Source organism: Eschrichtius robustus, chromosome 4 (assembly GCF_028021215.1).
Source record: "Eschrichtius robustus isolate mEscRob2 chromosome 4, mEscRob2.pri, whole genome shotgun sequence".
In the NCBI taxonomy this organism is placed as follows: Eukaryota; Metazoa; Chordata; class Mammalia; order Artiodactyla; family Eschrichtiidae; genus Eschrichtius; species Eschrichtius robustus.
Genome location: NC_090827.1, coordinates 38,741,254 through 38,767,495, shown reverse-complemented (window position 1 = coordinate 38,767,495; position 26,242 = coordinate 38,741,254). Strand labels below are relative to the sequence as shown.

At 39.1% G+C, this 26,242-nt stretch overlaps 1 protein-coding gene across 2 annotated transcripts in view; it reads left to right on the top strand.

The window, feature by feature from the left end:
* Positions 1-26,242, top strand: part of NR3C2 (nuclear receptor subfamily 3 group C member 2) — a 367,420-nt gene that overhangs the window by 248,055 nt on the left and 93,123 nt on the right. For both annotated transcript variants that reach the window (XM_068542596.1, XM_068542597.1), the window contains exon 4: positions 3,432-3,548. In XM_068542596.1, the coding sequence (XP_068398697.1) occupies positions 3,432-3,548 (117 nt within the window). The remainder of the gene's footprint in view (positions 1-3,431; positions 3,549-26,242) is intronic.

Below are 26,242 nucleotides of genomic sequence, written 5' to 3'. Positions count from 1 at the left end.
TAACTTGACTTTTTAAAAGGAGCTCACTAAAGAGAAATCCTCATAAAACAATCCCAGCTTTTAGAAGTCTGTTTCTGAACACCCAGAAAAGAAAGTTTTCTAGTGTGTGTGTTAGACAGTGACCATTTCTTATGCATTCTTGTATGCCTACAACTAAGAGGCTGTCACATTTTATTGTAGATTACCAGAAATGGAAAGAACCATAGACTACCCCAACCCCTGATGCAAATGTTTTGTGGCCTTGCACACATAGTAGGTTCCCAATAAATAATTGTTGAATTGAAACCAATTAAAGTTACGTTTAGTTATTTCTTTAGACGTTAAATTTTATTCAATTCAGTGTGAATTATAGATGAAATCTTTGGTTTTGTATTTAATTTCACACCATGATAGAAGACACATAATGCTGGTTGCCAATGCAAATACTGGGTGATAGAGTATGCCTCATTCAAAGAATGTTCCTTTGCTTGTTGTTTCCAAAGAGCAGTTTCAGCGTCCTGTTGGACCACCAGTAAATTATATTACAAATTGATGTTTACACAAGCCTCTGGCCTTAAGACCCAGCAACATTGTCAGACTTACTGAATTCTGCTTCCAATTCCACCCTTTGGGGAAGTTACTTTACCAGTTCTAACATGAGTTTCTTCTTGTGAAGAATAGCAATAATCGCCTTACCTGTGTCACAGGATTGTTGTAAGGCTTAAATAAAATAGTGCTATAATAGGGCCTTGAAGTTTTATTTTTAAAGTGGTAACTTCTTAAGATATTGTGCAGCAACATGAAATGTTACATTAATCGGTTACAGTCTTTACCGTGGGTATCGATTGCCTTTGTGTAATTATCTACACCTACTTATATTCACTAAGAGCCTTCCATTTTTTAAGAAGTCATTAGATTATTATAATGGTGGAGTTTCATTTCTTCACTTTGATAGATTTCCCTATTCTATTACTGTTGTTTTATTGTGATCATCATTACTAATATTTACCATAATGTTACTGAGAATGAGCTATACATTAAATTATTTTAATACCATTGGGCAGTACACATTATTTTTATTGAGTATTTGCTGTAATTTACTTAGTAATTCTCAACGAAGGGAGTGTGATGGTACTAGGCTGAGGGGAGGGCTTGAGAGCCTGTTCCCTGTTTTACAGTCATCAGTGAGACACCCTCTGCTTTTCTGCACGTTTTCAATGACCCCATGACTCAGTCCTCAGACGTCTTCCCTGTCCAGTTTCCATATGATCTCATCCCGTCTCACGGCTTAAAATAATGACCACAAGCTGATGACATCTCCAGCACAGACCTCTCCCGAACTCCAGACCTGTGTGTCTAACCAACCCGCAGGCACTTCCATTTAGATACACCTCAAGTGTCTCCAAGTTAGCACGTCCGATACTGAGCCAGGGTAATTCCCCGTAAGCCATGTGCTCCTACTGTCTTCCTCATTTTAATTCACGGCAGTTCCATTTTTCTAATTGTTCCACCCAAGAATCTTAATGCCTCTCTAGCTCCCCTTTTTCTCAGATCTGTCAGCAAATTCTAGCAGCTCTACCTTCAGAATGCCTCTAGAACCTGACCACTTTTCATCACCAACCCACCATCATCTTCCCGTGGATTATAGGGACAGCCTGCTACCCCAGTCCCCCGGCTTCTGTCCTCAGTCCAGTGCAGTCAGTTTTCTGTACAGCGGCCAGAGCCATCCTGTGAAACTTAAATCACATCAAGTGGCTTTTCAGCTAAAAGCCCTCTAGGCCCATGGTTTCCCATCTCACTCAAAGTCTTGAACACGATCTATAAGGCCTTACATGATCTGACTCACGTTGGCTCTTTTTCCTCATCTCCTCTTACTGTTCACTCATTCTTTCCATCTTTCATCCTTGGCTGTTCCTTAAACATGCCAGGTTTCCTCCCCACCCCTGCCCTCCCTCATTTGCTTTTCCCTCTGCTCTACTCTGTTTTCTCCCCAAGATGTCCACATAATTAGCGCCTTCCTTTTCTTCAGAGCTTTATTTTAAAGTCGCCTTCCAGCGAGGCTTCCCCTGCATTCTTTCTAAAATATCAGTACCGTCCTCACCTCCACCGTGTCCTGTGCCCTTCCCTTCATTTTTCTCCCAAACATCTATTACTGTCCAGCACTTGTACGTTTTACCTACTTATCTTGTCTGTTGACTGTCTCCCCCTCATGGTAGGGTCACGAGAACAGGAACTTTTGTCTGTCTTACTCATTGCTGTTTCCGCAGTGTGTCTAATACTGCCTGATCCCTAGTGGAGGTTCAGTAAATATTTTATATTTATTGGAATACATAAATGAATACTAGAGCTAGGGTACAGTTTTGCATTTTGCCGGTAGATGCCACTCTCCAAGCATATTCTGCATCTGAATTATTTTGGTGCCAGTTTGGCTTGCAAAAGGAAATCATTCTACATTTCTAGTTGTGTGATTTGCAAGTCTTCCAGTTGAAATGACATGTGTAAATGTGGGTAGGCAGAGGAGCTTAAACAGCTACAGTAGTTGGGAGTTTGGGGTTAGCAGATGTAAACTATTATATATAGGTTGGATAAACAACAAGGTCCTACTGTACAGCACAGGGAACTATATTTAATATCCTGGGATAAACCATAATGGAAAAGAATACGAAAAGGAATGTATATGTATGTTTAACTGAATCACTTTGGTGTACAACTGAAACTAACACAACATTGCAAATCAACTATACTTCAATAAAATAAATTAAAAAACAAAAAACCCTGCAGCGGGGCCTTTGTTTAGATTGGTGCTGGGTGATGGCTGAATGAAATGTACACCATCTCCTGAAAGGGTGCATGCCAAGAAATTCAAACAGTGAGGAGTGCAGCTCTACTTCTATGGGAACCTATTGGAAATAAACATGAAGCTTATCATCTGTAACGTAAAGTCTCAGCTGTGTTAAACTGACCATTTCTGTACCTATATTATTTGCAAATCGTGTTTCCCTTCTACTTTTTTTTTTTTTTTTTTTTAGAAATTCACGTTCTTTTATTTATTTATTTATGACTGTGTTGAGTCTTTGTTTCTGTGCGAGGGCTTTCTCTAGTTGCGGCAAGTGGGGACCACTCTTCATCGCGGTGCGCAGGCCTCTCACCATCGCGGCCTCTCTTGTTGCGGAGCACAGGCTCCAGACGCGCAGGCTCAGCAATTGTGGCTCACGGGCCCAGTTGCTCCGCGGCATGTGGGATCCCCCCAGACCAGGGCTCGAACCCATGTCCCCTGCATTGGCAGGCAGATTCTCAACCACTGCGCCACCAGGGAAGCCCCCTTCTACTTTTTTGAAGAAGAGATTTCAAGGCAGGAAAGAGGATGTTTCATTACCTGATTGTACATATTAGTACTTTATATTAATATAATAGTCTTTATTGTAACAACTGTTCTTTATTATTTTATTCAGGGCAACACAACTATTTATGTGCTGGAAGAAATGATTGCATAATTGATAAGATTCGACGGAAGAATTGTCCTGCCTGCAGACTTCAGAAGTGTCTTCAAGCTGGAATGAATTTAGGAGGTAAGTTTTGTGGTTTTAGTTCAATAAGAGTTGTTAAGATGGATATAACACCACTAGGCTCTATACTCCCAAAATTGAAGATGAAGCTAACATGAAGCAAAGATTTCTAAAAATCTAGTAAGTTCTACATTTATGCTAAAACATTTCAGGAGAAAAATATTTCTTAGAAGGAGTTGAAAACAAGTCTGCTATGTGGCTGTGGTCCTAGTGAAGTTTTCAGCTCTTGAGTTTGCTAAGGTTTCAAGAACTGGGTGCATAACCAAAACAAAAATGAATGATATTTTATATAAAACTATAGCTAACAGTTTTTATTACTGTGTCTGTTTAGAAATAAGACCTATAAGTGATAACATTAACCAGATAGGAATATATTCCTGACTCTAGGAGTAAATGTAATAAAGGAAGACCTATATGAAAAAAAAAGCAAAAAAAACAAAAAAACAAAACTTTAAAAATGTTACAGGAGCTCACCAAAAGAGCTGGGGCAGGTAAAGACTTGAACCAAACACAAAAGTATACAATGTCCCTGGGTGGGGAGATTCAACGTCTTGAAGGTATCAGTTTTCTCTATGTTATTTCATGAATATAACACAAGCCCAACAGAAATACCACTTGGTGATTCTAAGTTCCTAAAGAACAGCCAGCAAAATTCTGGAAAAGATAAATAATGAGGACAACTAGCTCTGCCACACAGTAAAGCATATGACACAGCTACAGTAATTAAAATGGTCTGTGTATTTGTTTATTGATTGTCAGATCAACAGAAAGTCAAGAAATAGATTCAAATAATATGAGAATTCTGTATATAATAAAGTTGGCATTTCAAATCAGTGGGGAAGGGATAGGTTATTCAATAGAAATTATTGTGACAACTGAGAAGCCATCTGGAAAACTAGAAAGTTGAATCCAAACTCTTATGATCCTCCAAAATAAATTCTGCTCTTTCAATGATCTAAACTTCAAAATATAACACAGAAGTACTAAAGGAAAACATGGATTTTTTAAATATTCTACAAGTGGAGTATTTCATACTTTTTTGAGTATTAAATAAACCCAGAAGCTATAAGAGAAAAGAATGGAGGAAATCAATACTACTTACAAATCAAATATTACTGCAAAGGCAAATAATAAAAAACTGGGGGAAAATACTTGCAGCTTATAGACAAAGGGTTTATTTCTCACATAAAGTACTTCTCTAATTCCATAAGAAAAAGAAACCAACTCATTAGAAAAATGAGAATGAAAAGAATAGGAATGTGAACAAAATATTCATAGGGAAAAGAATAATAAAAGAAATACAATTGGTTCTTGAAACACATGAAAAGAGTCTGAATCTAATCCTAATAAGAGAAATGCAAATTTAAAATATAAGATATAATTTCTTGCAAATGGCGAAGATAAAACATTTTTATGATATATCGTTTGATGAGTATAGAAATAAAAGTGAAACCCAGTGTTGATCTCCTGCATTTTAGGTGGAAGTAGAAATTGATATAAACTCTATGGAGAGCAGTTCAGCTATTTCAATAAAATGTTAAAAGGCACAAGGCCTTTGACTCACCAATTCCACTTTTAGGAATTTATCCTAAGTATATTCTGGCAGTGTAAGAAATGATATGTGCATAAGATGTTCATTGTAGCCTTGTTAAATATCAGACACACATTAAATATTTATCTGTTCAGAACTGATGAAATAAATTATAGAATACTCTTCAGACACTAATAAGAATACAGGGAGCTCTATACGGACTGATTTCCAAAATGTTGTTTAGTGAAAAAAATCAGGTAGCAAAATAGTATGTTTCGTATACTACAAGTTGTATATCTGCTTTCAGAAAAGAATATATATTGTATAGAGCATTTCTGGAACAATATGCAAGAAACTAGTCATGCTGGTGGTCTCAGTAGAAAGGACTGGGTAGCTGGGAGACAAGGCTAGGAAGGAAAATTAATTGTCACTGTATATTCTTCTGCGCCTTTGAATTTCATATTGGATTAATGTGTGTATTGTGTACACAAGTTACCTATTTAAAAGAAAGTAATTCGAAAAAGAAACACAAAGAGATTTCACCCTTTGCTTTGATGAAAGCACCAACTGGCTGACTAGTCGGGACTAGGGAGGAACATGGCTGCATGCAGAACAGAGCAGCTCTTGGGAATCAAGAGGAGGGTGAGCTGTGGCCACGTGGAACTGCTCCTATGAGAGCATCCTGGGTGCCTTGAACTCAGCCAGAGCAGCTCATGCTGGTCCAGAGGGCGGGCTCTGCAGCCACACTGCCTGGGTGAGAACCCTTGTTCTGCCACTTCCTGACCTTGTAACCTCAGAGGCAGGTTACCACCTTTCCATGCCCCTGTTTCCTTCAACTTGTGCCTACCTCCTAGGCTGTGGAGAAGAGTAAATGCGTCAGGGTACAGTGAAAAAAAGTCAGTACCTGTCTCAGTATACGTTGGTGGTGTGGTGGGTGGTGGAAACTCTCACTGCAGATTCCATAGCACTTGCACACATGATCTGAGGGACATGATTGCCCCACATGTTGGTGATGGTGAACCTCAGTTGCCCAGAAGAGTTAAGCTGCTTGCCCCAAGATGCCACAGCCAGTGAGACGCTGAAGCTAGGTCTTGGATCTCTGGACCCCGGGTCTGGAGTTTCTGATGTACCACACTGCTTCCTTGTTCTAACGTCCAAATCAGCGCAGATGTGGCACAAAAGAGCACCTTCTGAAGCATGTGAGCGAGGGTCGGGCGAGATGAATAATTTAAAATCTAAATGGCACAGTGGTACAGCCGTTGGTCATAAAATGAACTCTGAATCAGTTTTGTAAAATCTACCATCTGAATTTAAACACACACACTGCTGAGGTATATTTTAAAGTATCTCTGTGCAATTTTTGTATAGCTTTACAAATGTTATATATTTACATATACTATGTAAATATTACTGTAAATACTGTATGATCACACTTTATAAAATATCATTACTATCGGTAACTATAAAATACTAATGAAATAGCCATACTTATAGTTCCTACCTCATAGGGTTGTGTTAAGGATTAGCTGAGTCCATACATAACCTTCAGAACAGAGTTTCTCAACCTCTGCACTGTTGACATTTGGGACCAGATAGGTCTTTGCTGTGGGGCCGTCCTGTGTGTTGTAGGATGTTTATCAGCATCCCTTGTCTCTACCTATTAGATGCCAGTAGCTGTCCCGTGTCCCCCAGTGTGACAACCAAAAATGTTTCTAGGCTTCCCTGGTGGCACAGTTGTTAAGAGTCCGCCTGCCAGTGCAGGGGACACGGGTTCGAGCCCTGGTCCGGGAAGATCCCACATGTCGCGGAGCAACTAAGCCCATGCACCACAATACTGAGCCTGTGCTCTAGAGCCCGTGAGCCACAACTACTGAGCCCGCGTGCCACAACCACTGAAGTCCACGCACCTAGAGCCCACGCTCCGCAACAAGAGAACCCACCACAATGAGACGCCCACACACCACACCAAAGAGTAGCCCCCGCTCACCGCAACTAGAGAAAGCCCACGCAGCAGTGAAGACCCAACACAGCCAAAAATAAAAAAATTAAATAAATTAAAAAAAAAAAGTTTCTAAACTTTGCTAAGTATGCCCTGGGTGGCATTGAGACCCACTGGTTTAGCAATAAGAGTAAATAATTGTAAGTGCTATTTAACTGTGAGATGTTTTCTGCTGGAATATACATTCCATCAGGGGAGGAATTTTGGTATCTCTTGTTCGTTGCTTTATCTCCAGTGACTAGAACAGTGCCTGGCACAAAGTTGGCGTTCAATAGTTGTTTGTTGAGTGAATGCATGATTAATTGGCATTTTTAAGGGTTCTGTGTTCTGAGAATTCGGCTAAGCCCTCTATATATGTGTCATGTCTTTTAAACATCACATAACACCATGTGATACATACTGTTAACCTGTCCATTTTAAACATGAGTTCATGGAGGCCCAGAGAGGTTAAAGAACTGGCCCAAGGCCACAGCGCCAGGGAGTGGCAGAGCCAGAACTGAGATCTCTGTTCCTGGCACCAAAGCACACACCCAGCATCACTCTTCTGTATGAAACGGGTCCACTGTTTATAGATTGACATTTTAAAAATAGCCCAGATTATCTATTAATGGCGGCTGTGGCACCAGGTTTCTTACTTTTGTCTGTGATGGTCTGTAAGTGAGGCCTGGCACAGTAGTACATGATACAGAATCCACATACCTTGTTGCTGGTTTCTGGGTATGCAGGATAGGTTTTATGGATTTCGGTAAAACATTTTACTAGAGAAAAAGCTTACCTTGAATCTTGAGGTCATTGAAAGTTGTGAGTCAAAAATGGGCAGGTAGGCACACCGGTCAGAATGGCCATCATCAAAAAATCTACACACAAAAAATGCTGGAGAGGGTGTGGCGAAAAGGGAACCCTCTTGCACTGTTGGTGGGAATGCAAATTGATACAGCCACTATGGAGAACAGTATGGAGGTTCCTTAAAAAACTAAAAATAGAACTACCATACGACCCAGCAATCCCACTACTGGGCATATACCCTGAGAAAACCATAATTCAAAAAGAGTCATGTACCAAAATGTTCATTGCAGCCCTACTTACAATAGCCAGGACATGGAAACAACCTACGTGTCCATCAACAGATGAATGGTTAAAGAAGATGTGGCACATATATACGGTGGAATATTACTCAGCCATAAAAAGAAACGAAATTGAGTTATTTGTAATGAGGTGAATGGACCTAGAATCTGTCATACAGAGTGAAGTAAGTCAGAAAGAGAAAAACAAGTACCATATGCTAACACATATATATGGAATCTAGGGGAAAAAAATGGTCATGAAGAACCTAGGGGCAGGACGGGAATAAAGACACAGACCTACTAGAGAATGGATTTGCGGATATGGGTGGGGGGGAAGGGTAAGCTGGGACAAAGTGAGAGAGTGGCATGGACATATATACACTACCAAATGTAAAATAGATAGCTAGTGGGAAGCAGCCACGTAGCACAGGGAGATCAGCTCGCACAGGGAGATCAGCTCGGTGCTTTGTGACCACCTAGAGGGGTGGGATAGGGAGGGTGGGAGGGAGGGAGACGCAACAGGGAAGAGATATGGAGATATATGTATATGTATAACTGATTCACTTTGTTGGAAAGCAGAAACTAACACACCATTGTAAAGCAATTATACTCCAATAAAGATGTTAAAAAAAATGGGCAGAGTAGAAATTAATATTTATAAAAGTAGCGTTTTCTTTAGGTTCAAGTTATACTTTAACTACTTCTGGTTCCTGGATTAAGTAATTAACTTTTACTAAGTATCCAGTTGTGGTAACATACATTGCCATTTTTCTTTTATAATTTATTTTGAAGCCTCATTTTCCTTTTCAATTTGGGCAAAAAGAAATGCAAGCAATTTTATTATATTAAAAGAGATAATATGAAGTTTAACCTTTTAATGTGAAGCAATTTTTTAAATGAAATATGTGAATTAAATTAAAACCTTTTATACATGTTCCAATCTCACCCCTGTTTTCTTAGCAAAGCAGGTCTGCAGTCTCTTTTTCTTCACCCTTCTTTCCTGCTACCTTTCTTTGGGGATACAGCAGATGCAACCCCATACTTGAAAGACATTTTCTGTTAGTGAATGGTCATGACTCTGGGAGCAAAATTAGTCATCTGCCTTCTAAAGACATCAGGAATTCAGAATACTTTAGAATATTTTTTTTCCTATCCTTTCAGCTGGTTAGCATGTAATCCTAACCATGTCCCCAAACTAGCCTCTCCCTTAGAAAGTGGAAGGAAGAAGAATGAGTAGGTTTATATTTATCAGAAACCAAAGCCATAAAATGTGCCTCTTCCCTTTTCTCTAGATCCACTCCCTTCCTCTTCCTACAGGTGCTTTCCCTTTTCTTTAAAATCCTGCTGAGCTTTAGGGCCAATGCAAAGTAAAATAGAGCAGAAGATGTGAGAATGTCAACAGAGAAATTAAAAGGAAAATAACAGTTCATTGGCCCCAGGCTGGGCCCACCGCTCTGCTATAGCCCCTAATAATAGATCTCAAAAAGGCGTGGTTCTTTTTACATGAGAATTTACTGCTTTGCATAGCCTCCTCCAAAGGAATTCATCACTTTGCTTTTACTGCCAGGGATCTGAAGAGGATGATCTATGTGTGTCTTTTAGAGCTGCTCCTAAAATATAAAGCACAGCGTCAAGGCTCTGTGGCCCTCATATCAAGAACGAGTCCTTTGGGGTGTTTCTAGCTCGACTGTACTCTGGCCATAGAAAATAGAGAGGATCTTAGAGGTTTTTCTCTCCCAGTCCTCCCACTCACAGATGAGGAACTTGGAAGCCAAGATGATATCATCAGAGACTTGAGAAATGCAACCTAAAGACTCTAATACAGTTGTCTTTCCTCTTTTCCAAGCCACCCCCCTGCTTCATTTTTCATCTGCTATGCTAAAGTCTACTTTCACGTTCCTTTAATGAAGACTCTAAAATATTCCAATCTTGCTTCCTGTGGCTTTAAACATGGAAGTTTCACAAACCATAGGATAGCCCTAACTCTGGTTTCAGTTGACTTCCGTGACTGTCTGCAGTGTTCCCTAATCCCAGCCATCACTTTTACTCTGGTGAGCAGGAGCCTTTAAAGGGTGGCCAAAAAAAAAAAAAAAAAGGGTGGCCATCTCGGGTCCACCTTTTCCTCCTGGAATGGAACGTGTCATATGAAAAGAGAAAAGAATCTCAGACACAGGAAGCAGTAGCAACAGCAGACCTCACACGGCTGCTTTTTTGCAGACTGGAAGGCAGGCAGCTAGGTGAAAAAGGTAGGGAGACAGGAGATTAATGCTGGGAATCATTCAAAGAAATGGATACTCTTCTATTCCTGATAAGAATGGAACCAAAAAAAAGAAAAATATGTAAATTAAAATTCATCCACATAATGCAATATTAATCAGCCAGTAAAATTACGGCTAGGAAAATTCGTAACAACATAGAATACTTTCTGCACAAGAGTAATAAAGAAACGTGAGTATGCAAAACGATTTAGGTTCCTTATTCCATGATTACAGCTCTATAGGAAAAGATTTGCATGAGTCAGAAGACTAGGAGGAAATGGGAGGATACCAAAAACGTTTGTGTTTGTGAAGGTGACGGATAAGGTTTTTCTTCCCTCTTTCCTAGTTTATCAATCCTAATGAACATGTTCTGTAATACAATTTAAAGAAAATAGCATTCACAATTTTGAACTAAAAAGAAGGGAAACAAGATTAATCGTGCTACTGAGCAGAAGAGGTAAAGAATTAGACATATACAGAAAGCCAAACAGGAAGGAGGAAAAAAGGAGAGAGAAGGAAAAAAAAAAAAAAAAAAAGACCTAGAAGACATCAGTAAGTCTCCTGCTGGGAAATGCTGGGAAAAAAAAAAAAAAAGACCTAGAAGACATCAGTAAGTCTCCTGCTGGGAAATGCTTTAAAAACTGAAATGGAGAAGTTAAGTGAAAAACAAAAGACCCAGAGACCAAAGAATGACAGAACCATGACCGACATGGAGAGGCCAGAGAGAGATCTTTTCACTTGAGGAAAATTGGCTTTACCTGCCAGCAACTTGCTCCAACTAGCCTGTATGGTCGGGCACCTGTAAAATTCACACGCAACACAGGTCTGGGGAGAGAAATTACAGGATCAGTGCCAGTGAGAGAGGAGGTTTAATATCTGAAATCCAATAAGGAAAACAATTTTTATATCTTTAAGGGTCTCCTGAGGCATGATATGCAGTAGTCTGTAGAAGTTTAGAAAGCCCAAGTGTACCGAGTTTTATGAAGAAATACCATTCCTTAGGTTTTTTTTCCCCTTTCCATTCCTCTTGCTTGTAGACAATAAGAATTTCAGTGGGACTTTTGAGCAGGAAAGTGGAGGGGAAAATAACACATTTCTATTAATCACTGAAAGTATGGTTTTTGAATCTTCATGTATAAGTTAAGCCATATTCATTGTCATAGTAATACAATTTGAATTAAACAACTGGTATTTTTACCCTGCAGAATTTCAGGAGGAGAGTTTAGGGTCGGTCCCGAAGCAGGCAGCATTTCAAGATTTACTATATTTCTTCAACTCTTGAATTTCTTTCCTTTCAGATTTTTGACTGTTGTGATTATAATTTGCAACCAATATGTATGTTTAATTTGTATTAGTTTCCTTCAAAACTCTAATTAAATTGGAATCTGAGAAAGAATAGATTTATGTATAACTAAATCACTTTGCTGCACACCTGAAACTAATACAACATTGTAAATCAACTATATTCCAATATAAAATAAAAGTTAAAAAAAAAAGAAAAACATCAAAGCTAAGAAAAAGGGGGGAAAAATTGGTGTCTTATTTCGTGACTGATAACGTCTCAGAACAGAAGCAATACAGACGTTGGATGCAAACGTTCTTCCCTCCCAAGAATGTACATATTCGTAGGCCGCACTTGAGCCTCCGTGAGCTTACCCAAGTAGGCTGCTTATCTTGGGTCTTTTTAAGTACAAAACCCAGGGATGTTGGAAACCTTCTGCTGGGTATACAGATGCCCATTTTTGCTTCCGTTTCCTTTTGCATTTGCAGTCTGTCCTGGTAGGTCATCATCCCAGTCATACTTAAGGGGCCAGTGGGCCTGGAGCTTAACCTTTCCACCTTTGAGATCTTGCATTTGTCGTCTCAATAGGCCTGAGTCACAGCTGTCCTTCCTAAGAAGCGTCTCAGATATACAGGTCTCTTTAGACTGGTCTACAGCAGCCCTGCAGTTCCACACACTCACCGATATTTTCTGTAATACACGATTCTTTTTCTAACTCTCTGGTAAAATCTTGGGGATTTTGTTTTGTTTTCGTTTTGTTCATGGCGCTTTATATTGTTGTTATACTCTTTTGGGTTACCACAGATGATGGAGTTTTATTATAAAAATATTGCTAGTTTCACATTTTGTCTTTGGGAAATACTAGGATGCCATTTAAGACACAGTAGGTTTTTAATTTCTAGGACTTTTTGATTTTTTTTCTCTTTCTGTCAGCTTCTTTCTACCAAGCTCTCTCCTTGCTACCTTGTTGCTTTTGGGTTTGTTTTTTTTTTTTTTTTTTTTTTTTTTTCACTGCACTTGTTTCTACTTACTGCCTTCTCTCTGTCAGCTTCATTGTCCCCTGAGTGTCTTGTATTCAAACTTCCCCAAAGAAGGTCCCGGCCAATTGGCTGGTCACCATCCAGAACAGAGCTTCTGATTGGGCTGAGACATAGACAAACAGCTGGCTTTGCCTCTGCTGCCCCTACCTTACTCAGGCTGGCATGGCCAGTTATAGGTCCCTGTGGTACAAAGCATGACAACCTGTGACAAGAAGCCTTTTGTGACCCCATTTTTCAGAAAGCAGCTGTAAGTGTAGATAGTGATCAGAGTGTAGTAGATGCAGTACAAACTTGTAACCATTACAGTCATCTCTTAAATCATAGCAATTTTTCCAACAGCCTGATTTTTATTCACACATTCTAAGTTATCTATATATTTAGAAGTAAAAAAGTATCCATTTTTAAAAAGCTGATGGACAAAACAAAATGATAGCTTTCCATGCCTCTTGGAACAGAACTGCTAAGGCTTTATTTTGGAGTTCAAGAGTTTTTGAGATGGCTACTTTGAAAACACACAAACCAGAACAAAACACAAAAAGCATTAAAAAAGCGAATCATAATTTTTTTTTTAAACCATCTATTAATGTGTAAGGTGAACATTCTCTTATAGAACACCTCTCTAAACCTGAATCGTTCCCTCTCCCTAAAAGCCAGACACTAGGATTGCGGGTGCACTCTGGGCTCATGGAAGAGTAGGGGTGAGGTAGGTGGATATAGTATGGAAGGAAGGACAAACCACTTAAAACCAAGCATCATAGGTTTTCTGCACTCAGTCATCTTAGAAAGAGCTGATCCATCACTCTATGTAAAGTCCCTGCCTATTCTGTAGGTATCATCTACCTCAGACTCTGATTTCTCAGTTATAATCATTGATTTCATTTACTTTCAGTTAACAGGTATGCACAGTAAGGAATATAACTTAGTCTTTTTTCTTTCATTTGAAAAAGCTACAGACTAGTGATCTGCTGCTTGTTGGCTCTCTGATAAATAGCCTCTTCTCCCCGCTTCATAGTAAAATAGTGTGATTATAAAAAGGGGGGAGGGACCTCTTTATGTAACAGTAAAGTCTCTGTTCTCACCTCTGAAAGGTACAGAAAGCCATTCAACTGTCTATTAGAAAACAGCCCTTCATATCCTGTGATAAACCATAATGGAAAAGAAAATGAAAAAGAACGTATATATATGTATAGCTGAATAACTTTGCTGTACAGTAGAGATTAACACAACATTGTAAATCATCTATATTCCAATCAAATAAATTAAAAAAATATAAAAGAGTCCTTCAATCTTCAGGAATAAATAAGTATGATATTTAGTATCATTGATGATGATTTTTCTGGGACAGATAACATACCTTTTAACAGCTAACCCAATTCTAACAGATTTTTAAAATATTTTTATTGATTTATCAAGTTATAAAATGCATACTCATTACAGTGATTAATAAAGGAAAGTAAAAGTTCTCTGTAATAAATTGGGGGAATGAAGATGGAAGAAGAGTCAAGACGTTTGCTGACAAAAAATAATGATTTACATTTTGACGAAGAGGCTCTTCAAAGCTGAACTAGCAGAGCCAGTAAAAATGGTTTCCTCCAAATGTGCTGCTTCATTATTTTGAAAAGAAGATCTGTCAACAACAATGTAAAGGCAGTTGCTGACTTAGGTCATGAAAACAAGAAACTCCAAGATGTAATTGTTCTGTATTCCTCCAAGTGTTTTGTTTTGTACGGTGTTTGTTTTGAGAGCATAATAATGTAAAATATGTTTAAACAGTAATGACGCTAAGCAGTTACTCTGTTACCGTATAATTATTTTCTGTATTAAGATTAATCTGGTTTGTGGAGGGGAGGATCACAGTATTTAAAAAGTGCACCTCTGATGAATCCATCCGTTGATTCTTCATTCAGCAAATATCCATCGCACTCCTCCTAAGTTCCAGGTGTTCCCCACAACGTTGCCAGTGTAGCCAGGAGAAGGCAGGCACTTCAAAGGGCTAATCTCTAAGAAAGAAGACATTTATTATGGGCCAGATAAGCATTCAAAATTTACAAGGATGTACTTAAGAGTAGCCTCGGTGTTGACAATGGGACACATCCCATTGTGCTTAGAAAGCTAGAGCTTTCTCCTTGCTTTAGAGCAGTGTCAACTTTCTGACTTGTGTCTATCGCACAAGATGGTGGCACGTCAGGATGCCATTCTCTAACTCCGTCCCTCCATATTTGGGGGTGTCCATCCCGGGTGTGTTCTTTGTGCATCGATCCCATCAAATGGTCCTATGGCACGTACTGACACTTGCTTGGGACATAGTCTGGAAAGGAGCAGCTCTGCATCATGAAATCCTTCAGAAGACCCACACTCATCCCTACCTGCAGACCACCTCCATTCCGACGTCAGCATCCATCAACAGCATTCCTCATTTGATGTTGGCACTCTGAACTCGGACTATGAAAATCAGCCCTTCCTATTCTTACCAAAAAATTGAGTACAACTGTAAAGTTTTCTGGCCACCTTAGAGACTTTTAAGTCGTTTCTAGCCTGAGGACGACTGAGGCAGCTCTGGTTGGTCCCTTCAGAACGCATGCCTTGTCTGTCTCTCTTGTAGCTCTTGTAACAGATACTAAGAAATGTCTGTGAAGACAGGCTGGGATTCGCGGGGCCACTTGCTAGCAGCCGACCTGCTGACATCTCCCTTCAGTTTGTGACCTGCCCCAGCACGTTGCTGTCTCCCCTGGAAACTCTTCAGAATTCACTTCAGCATCACCAGAGAAACTGAGAGACACCTTTATGAACAATTTAAAAAATTTTTAAATAATCGATGATTTCTTTCAGCATACAGTTTTCGTAATCTCTCAATCTTCAAACCAAGCTGTTCTTCATCCTAAAATTAGACTAATTCACCAGTGAAAATTCAGACAGTTACATCTTCATTTGCCATATAAATGACAGGCATTTCATGTTAATTACTCAGAAACATTTGCATATGTTAATTAGGTCGTTTCTACATTTTTTTAAGCAAAAACTTAAATCCCATAGAGCAAAAACACTTTTCCATTCTGTAAATACTCATATTTTTAGGTAAAGTTGAGTCAGATTAGAAATTTTAGGCCAAATTCTAAAGGTTACACCACGTAAGAATGATGAATGATGGGAATGGGGAGCACTGTGTAATCAGCAATCCAGTGGGGCGATTGTGCTCAGTTCTTGCTGCCTCTCCAACTCATCTGTCAAGTCTTTGTTCTATTTTTATTTAAAAAATTTTTTTCATTGAAGTATAGTTGATTTACAATGCTGTGTGAGTTTCTGGTGTACAGCAAAGTGATTCAGTTATGTATACATTATTGTTCATATTCTTTTCCGTTAGGGATTATCACAGGATATTGAATATAGTCCCCTGTGCTATACAGTAGGACCTTGTTGTTTATCCATCCTGCGTATACTAGTTTGCATCTGCTAATCCCAAACTCCCAATCCTTCCCTCCCCCACCCCACCCCAGCCCACCCCGCCTTGGCAACCACAAGTCTGTTCTCTATGTCTGTGAGTCTGTTTATGTTTCGTGGATGAATTCATTTGTGCCATATTTTTAAAATTTATTTTTTCTTTTTCTTTTTATTTATTTATTTATTTTTAATGTCTTTATTGGAGTATAATTGCTTTACAATGGTGTGTTAGTTTCTGCTTTATAACAAAGTGAATCAGCTATACATATACATATATCCCCATATCTCTTCCCTCTTGCGTCTCCCTCCCTCCCACCCTCCCTATCCCACCCCTCTAGGTGGTCACAAAGCACCGAGCTGATCTCCCTGTGCTATGCGGCTGCTTCCCACTAGCTATCGATTTTACATTTGGTAGTGTATATATGTCCATTGTGCCATATTTTAGATTCCATGTATAAGTGATATTGTATGGTATTTGTCTTTCTTTTTCTGACTTATTTCACTTAGTATGATAATCTCTAGGTCCATCCATGTTGCTACAAATGGCATTATTTCATTCTTTTTTTATGGCTGAGTAATATTCCATTGTATGTAAGTATGTGTGTGTATGTGTATATATATGTATATGTATATATGTATGTGTGTGTGTGTGTGTATACGCACACACACATACACACACACCACATCTTTATCTACTCATCTGTTGACAGACACTTAGGTTGCTTCCATGTCCTGGCTATTGTAAATAGTGCTGCTATGAACATAGGGGTAAATGTATTTTTTTGAATTATAGTTTTGTCCAGATATATGCCCAGGAGTGGGATTGCTGGATCACATGGCAACTCTATGTTTAATTTTTTGAGGAACCTCCATACTGTTCTCCATAGTGGCTGCACCAATTTACATTCCCACCAGCAGTGTAGGAGGGTTCCCTTTTCTCCACACTCTCTCCAGCACTTCAAGTGTTTGTTTTAAACACACTCACCCATGCCCTGCACCTAGAGACTCTCATGCCGTAAATCTGGATGGAGCACGGGCAGCGTCTTGATTTTATAAAACCCTAGACATTGTACATCACTTCATCAGAGCAGAGAACCACTGTTCCAGGGCTTGCTATAACATTGGCAGCATTTTTCTTAGGATAAGAAAAACCTTTCATTGGTTTTTTTTAAGGCCCTTTAGTTTTGTTTTGTTTTTTTTCTCTATTTAATGTTTTTTTTTTAATTTTTTTTTTTATTTTTTATTTATTTTTGGCTGCGTTGGGTCTTCGTTTCTGTGCGAGGGCTTTCTCCAGTTGCAGCGAGTGGGGGTCACTCTTCATCGCGGTGCGCGGGCCCCTCTCTGTCACGGCCTCTCCCGTTGCAGAGCAAGAGCTCCAGACGCGCAGGCTCAGCAGCTGTGGCTCACGGGCTTAGTTGCTCCCCGGCATGTGGGATCCTCCCAGACCAGGGCTCGAACCCGTGTCCCGTGCATTGGCAGGCGGATTCTTAGCCACTGCGCCACCAGGGAAGCCCCAATGTTATTTTTCTCAAGTAAATCAGTAACCACCATCTGGTAAATATTTCTTCACCAGGTGAAGTCCCCTAAAAATATTTTAAGTTAATGTATTTGCATTTTTCTTGCCAGCCCTAACATAGCCTTATAAAGGGCCATGTTAGCTTTTAGTCCACTGACTGTACTACTTTTGTGCCTTACTAAAACTTTAAGTATATTGAATAAGCTGTACATTTAAATGCTACACATCTCTGGGGCAGAGTGTTCAGAACTCAGAGATGAAGGTAGGTTCCTTATCCCCAGAGAGGACAGGTCCTGAAACAGTGACCCTGACGTTCTGTATTGGGGAGACAAGAAGAGGATAAGAGAGAGAAGGTGGGAATAATCCTAAGAAGGAAATGGAGAGGGAAAAGAGGGGACCTTGGTGAGGTTTGTGATTTGTTACAAGAGAAGAAACAAATTTAGAAATGCCACCCTCAGTGTCACCTCACTTTTGCTCATGTGCCCCCTGGACACACCCTGGACGTGTGTAGACATTTGTACCTTCTGGGGAGAGGCAGGAGCAGAGAGAAGGGAGCTGGGGTTGCATCTTGCGCCCACATTCACAGTTCCCAGGCCCCACCATGGTGGTCTCCTCTCACGCTTGTGTGAGTTAGAAGGAAACATCTGTGGGCCTTGTGTCTTCCAGGCCCTCAAGGGAGTCTGTTCGGTGCACAATGTTTGTTCTTCATAGTAAATAACCTCTTGACCCACTTCTCCATCTTTACTCAGTAGAGTCGGTTTGGGCCACATCATTAAACATTTTCAGGTAATATTAGCGGTGACACTATTGTTGGCTTTCCAGCTGTTTTATGGTTAAAGAAAAGTTCTTCTCAGGCTTTAAATATGATATAAAAGATTTTATTAAAATACTCTGGAGTCGAAAACAGATTCAAAATAAAAGTTTAAAAAGTTTAGCTTTACTTGATTTATTTACTCTAAGGCTCACTAACTGCCCTGTTCCCAAACAGGCTTTCATAGCCAGTAGGTCAGTCTTTCTCAAAATGTTTGATTTATTTTCTTTAAAAAACAAAATCTGAAGCCTCCCCTCGGGCTATTTGAAATGCAAAATAAACGGGATCCTGTGACTCATCCTGAAGCAGCGGACACAATGCTGGTTTGCTCTCAACCCCACACACACCCCTTTCTGCCTCTGCCTGCTCCCCAGCCCCTTGTAGGGTTCTGAGCCACTTCTGGGCTTCATCCTGTGTGATTGGTCCTGCCACCTGCCCAGCTGTGCCCTCCGCATGGTCAGCGACTTCTCCACCCCTGACTCTTCCTTCTGGTTCACTGCTGTGGGACAGTTTCTGCCAAGTCCCCCTTGGTGGTTTGAGTGACAAGGCTCCCTTCTTCAGGCACAGCAAAGGCCTCTCATTTGCACCAGACATAGGAAGGCTAAGAAGGAGGCACCTATGTACCTATGTGTGTGAGTTTCCTCTTGCTGCTATAACAAAGCAACACAAGCTTAAAACAACACACATTTATTATCTTACACTTCTGGATGTCAGAAGTCCAACATGGATCTCACTGAGTTAAAATCAGTGTGCAGGCAGGCAGTATTCCTTGGTGGAGGCCCAAGGAGAGAATTCAATTCCTTTCCTTTTCCAGCTTCTGGAGGCTGCCTGCATTCCTTGGCTCCTAGCCCCCTTCCATCTTCAAAGCCAGATTAAATGCATTCTAACTTTGCTTCTGTTGTCACATCCTCTTCTCTGCCAATCATGCCTCCATCTTTCACTTACAAGGACCCTTGTGATTATATTGGGATCATGTGAACAGTTCAGGATAATTACTTTATCTTAAAATCCTAAATTTAGTTAAGCCTGCAGAGTCCCTTTTGCCCTGTAAGGTAACACATTCACAGGTTCTGGGGATTAGGAGGTAAACATCCTCAGGAGACCATTATTTTGCCCATCACCTATGTAATAGTCTGTGTCCAACAAAACCCTGGAATTTTTTATTTTTACTGAAGTATAGTTGATTTACAATATTGGGTTAGTTTCAGGTGTACAGCAAAGTGATTCAGTTATACATATGTTTTTTTCAGATTCTTTCCCATTATAGGTTATTATAAGATACTGAATATAATTCCCTGTGCTATACAGTAAATCCTTGCTGTCTATCTATTTTATATATAGTAGTGTGTATCTGTTAATCCTATACTCCTAATTTATTCCTCCCTCTGCCCTTTTCCCTTTGGTAACCAGAAGTTTGTTTGCTATGTCTGTGAGTCTGTTTCTGTTTTGCGTATACATTTGTTTATATTATTTGTTAGATTCCACATATAAGTGATATCATATAATATTTGTCTTTCTCTATCTGACATACTTATCACTGAGAATGATAATCTGTGGGTCTACGCATGTTGCTGCAAATGGCATTATTTCATTCTTTTTATGGCAGTAATATTCCATTGTGTATATATACCACCATCTATTCATCGTTGATAGACACTTAGGTTGCCTCCATGTCTTGGCTATTGTAAATAGTAGTGATATGAACATTGGGGTGCATGTATCTTTTTGAATTAGAGTTTTTGTCTTTTCTGGATATATGCCTACCACTCTGGAATTTTTGGATGCCTACCTGATTTTGGCCCTCTACATACTCACCTACCTCATCCCCATCTCTCCTTACTCCTTGACACTTCCCCTCCTTTTTGAAAATCCATTCTGATTACTTCTTCGCAACCTTCTGGTTGTGCCTTTGTCCACACAGTTTTTAAATGGCCTACCTATCCCTCCCCTATGCTAATAAATCCCTATTACCCATTTCAGACCAACCTCAAAAAATTCATCACCTCCAACTCTACATAAATTGTACCCTTCACAGATCAGTCTTTTACACAGTTCTGAGATGTTATGTATGTATATAATTTATTAAGACTTCTTCTCCTGTAAAGCTTTCTGTGACTTCCTTAGGTTAATAAGTTCATTAGTACCTCCTCTGTGCTTCCAAAGCCTCTATTGTAGCATTTCACAGATTTTATTGTACTTACTTGTTTATAAGTATTTCTTGCCAAATAGTCTTTGAATTTCTCAGGAACAGAGTTATCCTTTTGCCTTCATATCCAGAGCACTTAGCACATAGATGCTTAATAAATGCTTATGGAATAAGTGAATGAATGAATGAATAGGAAGTCAAACCTTGTTCATACATTACTAAGCTGAATTTAGCAAAAAACTCTAAGTTTGGTTATACAGTTATTAAAGTCACAATGGACTTCATTTTAAAACCAATCCCATAACCGTAACAAAGATTCCAAGGATGGTATTTTAAGAAAGTTCTAATATAAGTATTATTTTTCAACCCTGCACCAGGAAGGTGTAGTTTCCAAGAAACATACAAGTCTTGATCTCATATTGACTTATGTAGCATAATTTGGCAACTTCTTAAATGATAAGAAAAAGTTTTGCATACCTCTTCATTCCTTGATGAGAATTTTTAAGTATTTTCTTGATTATGGTTATTTAACCACAATTTTTGGTGCAAGCATGGGGGGGATAACATTTGGGGACAGCTGTTGTTGCTGTTAAGGTGGGAGTTCTAGCCCTGGTCAGATAGTTTGTAGTGATGTGTTAAATTCAAAGTCAAGAGAAGCTAGGATGAGTTGACCTAGAGTAAAAGGACTGGAGGAATGAAACTGGAGGAACAGCCTCCAAAATAAGCGTAAAAAAAAAAAGACAAGGATAACAGGGAATGGAAAGAAGAGAAAACAAAGGAGTGAGGCAAACCCAAGAAGAGTAGGTTAAGATGAAGTTTTGGTTGAGGAGCTTTAGTGGAATAAATTCCAAAGATTATTAACTAAATCAGTGGAATCCACGTATAACTCAAAGTCAAAGTCAGGGAGAAGTACTGATTTCAGAAGGGAGAAGAACTTGTCTTCACCAAAATTGACAGAAACTCTCCATCCATGTTCGAGTGGCCTGTTGAGTGAAGTGGAAATAAGCAATGCTGTGTTCATGGCCATAAACACAAAGACAGTCTTGCAGCCCCATTTCTGGGAAATAAAGAAGCCTATCAGCTAAAAAAAGACAATGCTACCAGGGAGTATTTAGAAGACCTTCATTCATGAGAAAGCTGAGTGCCTATATAACTGAACGGTGTGCAACTACACTCATGATTGAAGTCACTCTATGCAGGTCATACCTGGAAATCCCTTTAGATTGTAGTCATGATTAATTCTGCACTTAAGTTGACTGGACACAAGGCTACCATTCCTGGTATAGGGGAAAAGGTGCAACTTCTGAAGATGAGAAACAGGCTGTAAACTTGGGGCTGTGGACCTCTTTCCCTCCAGGTGGTGTCAGCAGGAAGTTGACCATGGGGAACAGTGCCAGCCGCACAGCTGAAGGAAGATTATTTGGGGGGAGGGGGCGTTTCATCCCAGGAACAAATATTCTTTTTAATGGATGGTTAGTACAGAAACCTATTGTAGAAAACCCAGCTTGAATTTTAATATAAGAATATCAAAATCGGTCAGCTGTTACTCATGTTCTTTTATGAGTGTAATAACATACTTGTCAGTCAGTGGACACACCCTTTGGGTGTGGTAGGACACTTGGCCATGGCTTGTGCATTGTAAACCCGTGGCTGTGATTACACCAGGCTGCGAGAACCTCTCTAGCATGCTGTGCCTGCGTTGCTTGTAAATTACATTTCTTTATTCATCAGCATTTTTCAGAACTTAATGTTGCTCTGTGACTCCATAATCATGACTTTTTTTAAAATTTAATTTTATCTTTTTATACAGTAGGTTCTTATTAGTTATCTATTTTATACATATTAGTGTATATATTGTCAATCCCACTTTCCCAATTCATCCTGCCCCCCCCCCCCCGTTTTCCCCCACTTGGCGTCCATAGATTTGGTCTCTGCATCTGTGTCTCTATTTCTGCCTTGCAAACTGGTTCATCTGTACCATTTTTTTAGGCTCCACATATATGCATTAATATACGATATTTATTTTTCTCTTTCTGGCTTACTTCACTCTGTATGACAGTCTCTAGGTCCATCCACGTCTCTGCAAATGACCCAATTTCATTCCTTTTTATGGCTGAGTAATATTCCATTGTATATATGTACCACATCTTCTTTATCCATTCATTTGTCGATGGGCATTTAGGTTACTTCCATGACCTGGCTATTGTAACTAGTGCTACAGTGAACATTGGGGTGCATGTGTCTTTTTGAATTATGGTTTTCTCTGGGTATATGCCCAGTAGTGGGATTGCTGGGTCATATGGTAATTCTGTTTTTAGTTTTTTAAGGAACCTCCATACTGTTCTCCATAGTGGCTGTATCAATTTACATTCCCACCAACAGTGCAGGAGGGTTCCCTTTTCTCCACACCCTCTCCAGCATTTGTTGCTTCTAGATTTTCTGATGATTTTCTGATTTTCTGCTTCTAGTATATGTTTCTTGGAAACTACACCTTCGTGGTGCAGGTCATTCTAACCGGTGTGAGGTGATACCTCACTGTAGTTTGGATTTGCATTTCTCTAATAATTAGTGATGTTGAGCAGCTTTTCATGTGCTTCTTGGCCATCTATATGTCTTCTTTGGAGAAAAGTCTATTTAGGTCTTCTGCCCATTTTTGGATTGGGTTGTTTGTTTTTTTAATATTGAGCTGCGTGAACTGTTTATATAATTTGGAGATTAATCCTTTGTCCATTGACTCATTTGCAAATATTTTCTCCCATTCTGAGGGTTGTCTTTTCATCTTGTTTATACTTTCCTTTGCTGTGCAAAAGCTTTTAAGTTTCATTAGGTCCCACTTGTTTATTTTTGTTCTTATTTCCATTACCCTAGGAGGTGGGTCAAAAAAGATCTTGCTGTAATTTATGTCAAGAAGTATTCTTCCTGTGTTTTCCTGTAAGAGTTTTATAGTGTACGGTCTTACATTTAGGTCTTTTATCCATGTTGAGTTTATTTTTGGTGTATGGTGTTAGGGAGTGTTCTAATTTCATTCTTTTACATGTAGCTGTCCAGTTTTCCCAGCACCACTTATTGAAGAGACTGTCTTTTCTCCATTGGATATCCTTGCCTCCTTTGTCATAGATTAGCTGACCATGGGTGCATGGGTTTATCTCTGGGCTTTCTATCCTGTTCCATTGATCTATATTTCTGTTCTTGTGCCAGTACCATATTGTCTTGATTACTGTAGCTTTGTAGTATAGTCTGAAGTCAGGGTGTCTGATTCCTCCAGCTCTGCTTTTTTCCCTCAAGATTGCTTTAGCTATTTGGGGTCTTTTGTGTCTCCATACAAATTTTAAGATTTTTTGTTCTAGTTCTGTAAAAAATGCCATTGGTAATTTGATAGAGATTGCATTGAATCTGTAGATTGCATTGGGTAGTTTAGTCATTTTCACGATACTGATTCTTCCAATCCAAGAACATGGTATATCTCTCCATCTGTTTGTGTCATCTTTGATTCCTTTCATCAGTGTCTTATAGTTTTCTGAGTACAGGTCTTTTACCTCCTTAAATAGGTTTATTCCTAGGTATTTTATTCTTTTTGTTGCAATGGTGACTGGGATTGTTTCCTTAATTTCTCTTTCTGATCTTTTGTTGTTATTGTATAGGAATGCAAGAGATTTCTGTGCATTAATTTTGTATCCTGCAACTTCACCAAATTCATCAATTAGCTCTAGTAGTTTTCTGGTCGCATATTTAGGATTATCTGTGTATAGTATCATGTCATCTGCAAACAGTGACAGTTTTACTTCTTTTCCAATTTGTATTCCTTTTATTTCTTTTTCTTCTCTGATTGCTGTGGCTAGCACTTCCAAAACTATGTGCATAATACCGGCGAGAGTGGACATCCTTGTCTTGTTCCTGATCTTAGAGGAAATGCTTTCAGTTTTTCACCATTGAGAATGATGTTTGCTGTGGGTTTGTCATATATGGCCTTTATTATGTTGAGGTAGGTTGCCTCTGTGCCCACTTTCTGGAGAGTTTTTATCATAAATGGGTGTTGAATTTTGTCCAAAGCTTTTTCTGCATCTATTGAGATGATCATATCGTTTTTATTCTTCAATTCGTTAATATGGTGTCTCACATTGATTGATTTGCATATATTGAAGAATCCTTGCATCCCTGGGATAAATCCCACTTGATCATGGTGCATGATCTTTTTAATGTGTTGTTGGATTCTGTTTGCTAGTATTTTGTTGAGGATTTTTGCATCTATATTCATCAGGGATATTGGTCTGTAATTTTCTTGTAGCATCTTCGTCTGGTTTTGGTGTCAGGGTGAAGGTTGCCTCATAGAATGAGTTTGGGAGTGTTCCTTCCTCTGCAATTTTTTGGAAGAGTTTGAGAAGGATGGGTGTTAGCTCTTCTCTAAATGTTTGATAGAATTCACCTGTGAAGCCATCTGGTCCTGGACTTTTGTTTGTTGGAAGATTTTTAATCACAGTTTCAATTTCATTACTTGTGATTGGTCTGTCCATATTTTCTGTTTCTTCCTGGTTCATTCTTGGAAGCTGATACCTTTCTAAGGATTTGTCCATTTCTTCCAGGTTGTCCATTTTATTGACATAGAGTTGCTTGTAGTAATCTCTCATGATCCTTTGTATTTCTGCAGTGTCAGTTGTTACTTCTCCTTTTTCATTTCTAATTTTATTGATTTGAGCCCTCTCCCTCCTTTTCTTGATGAGTCTGGCTAAAGGTTTATCAATTCTGTTTATCTTCTCAAAGAACCAGCTTTTAGTTTTATTGATCTTTGCTATTGGTTTGTTTGTTTCTATTTCATTTATTTCTGCTTTGATCTTTATGATTTCTTTCCTTCTACTAACTTTAGGTTTTGCTTGTTCTTCCTTCTCTAGTTCCTTTTAGGTGTAAGTTTAGATTGTTTATTTGCAATTTATCTTGTTTCTTGAGGTAGCATGGTATTGCTATAAACTTCCCTCTTAGAACTGCTTTTACTGCATCCCCTAGGTTTTGGATCGTCATGTTTTCGTTGTCATTTGTCTCTAGGTATTTTTTGATTTCCTCTTGATTTCTTCAGTGATCTCTTGGTTATTTAGTAACGTATTGTTTAGCCTCCATGTGTTTGTGATTTTTATGTTTTTTTCCCTTAATTGATTTCTAATCTCATAGCGTTGTGGTCGGTAAAAGATGCTTCATATGATTTCAGTATTCTTAAATTTCCTAAGGCTTGATTTGTGACCCAAGATGTGATCTATCCTGGAGAATGTTACATGTGCACTTGAGAAGAAAGTGTAATCTGTTGTATTCAGATGGAGTGTCCTATAAACATCAATTTAATCTATCTGCTCTATTGTGTTATTTAAAGCTTGTGTTTCCTTATTAATTTTCTGTCTGGATGAGCTGTCCATTGGTGTAAGTGAGGTTTTAAAGTCCCCCACTATTATTGTGTTACTGTCGATTTCCTCTTTTATAGCTGTTAGCATTTGCCTTATATATTGTGGTGCTCCTTTGTTGGGTACATATATATTTATAATTGTTATATCTTCTTCTTGGATTGATCCCTTGATCATTATGTAGTGTCCTTCCTTGTCTCTTGTAACCTTCTTTATTTTAAAGTCTAT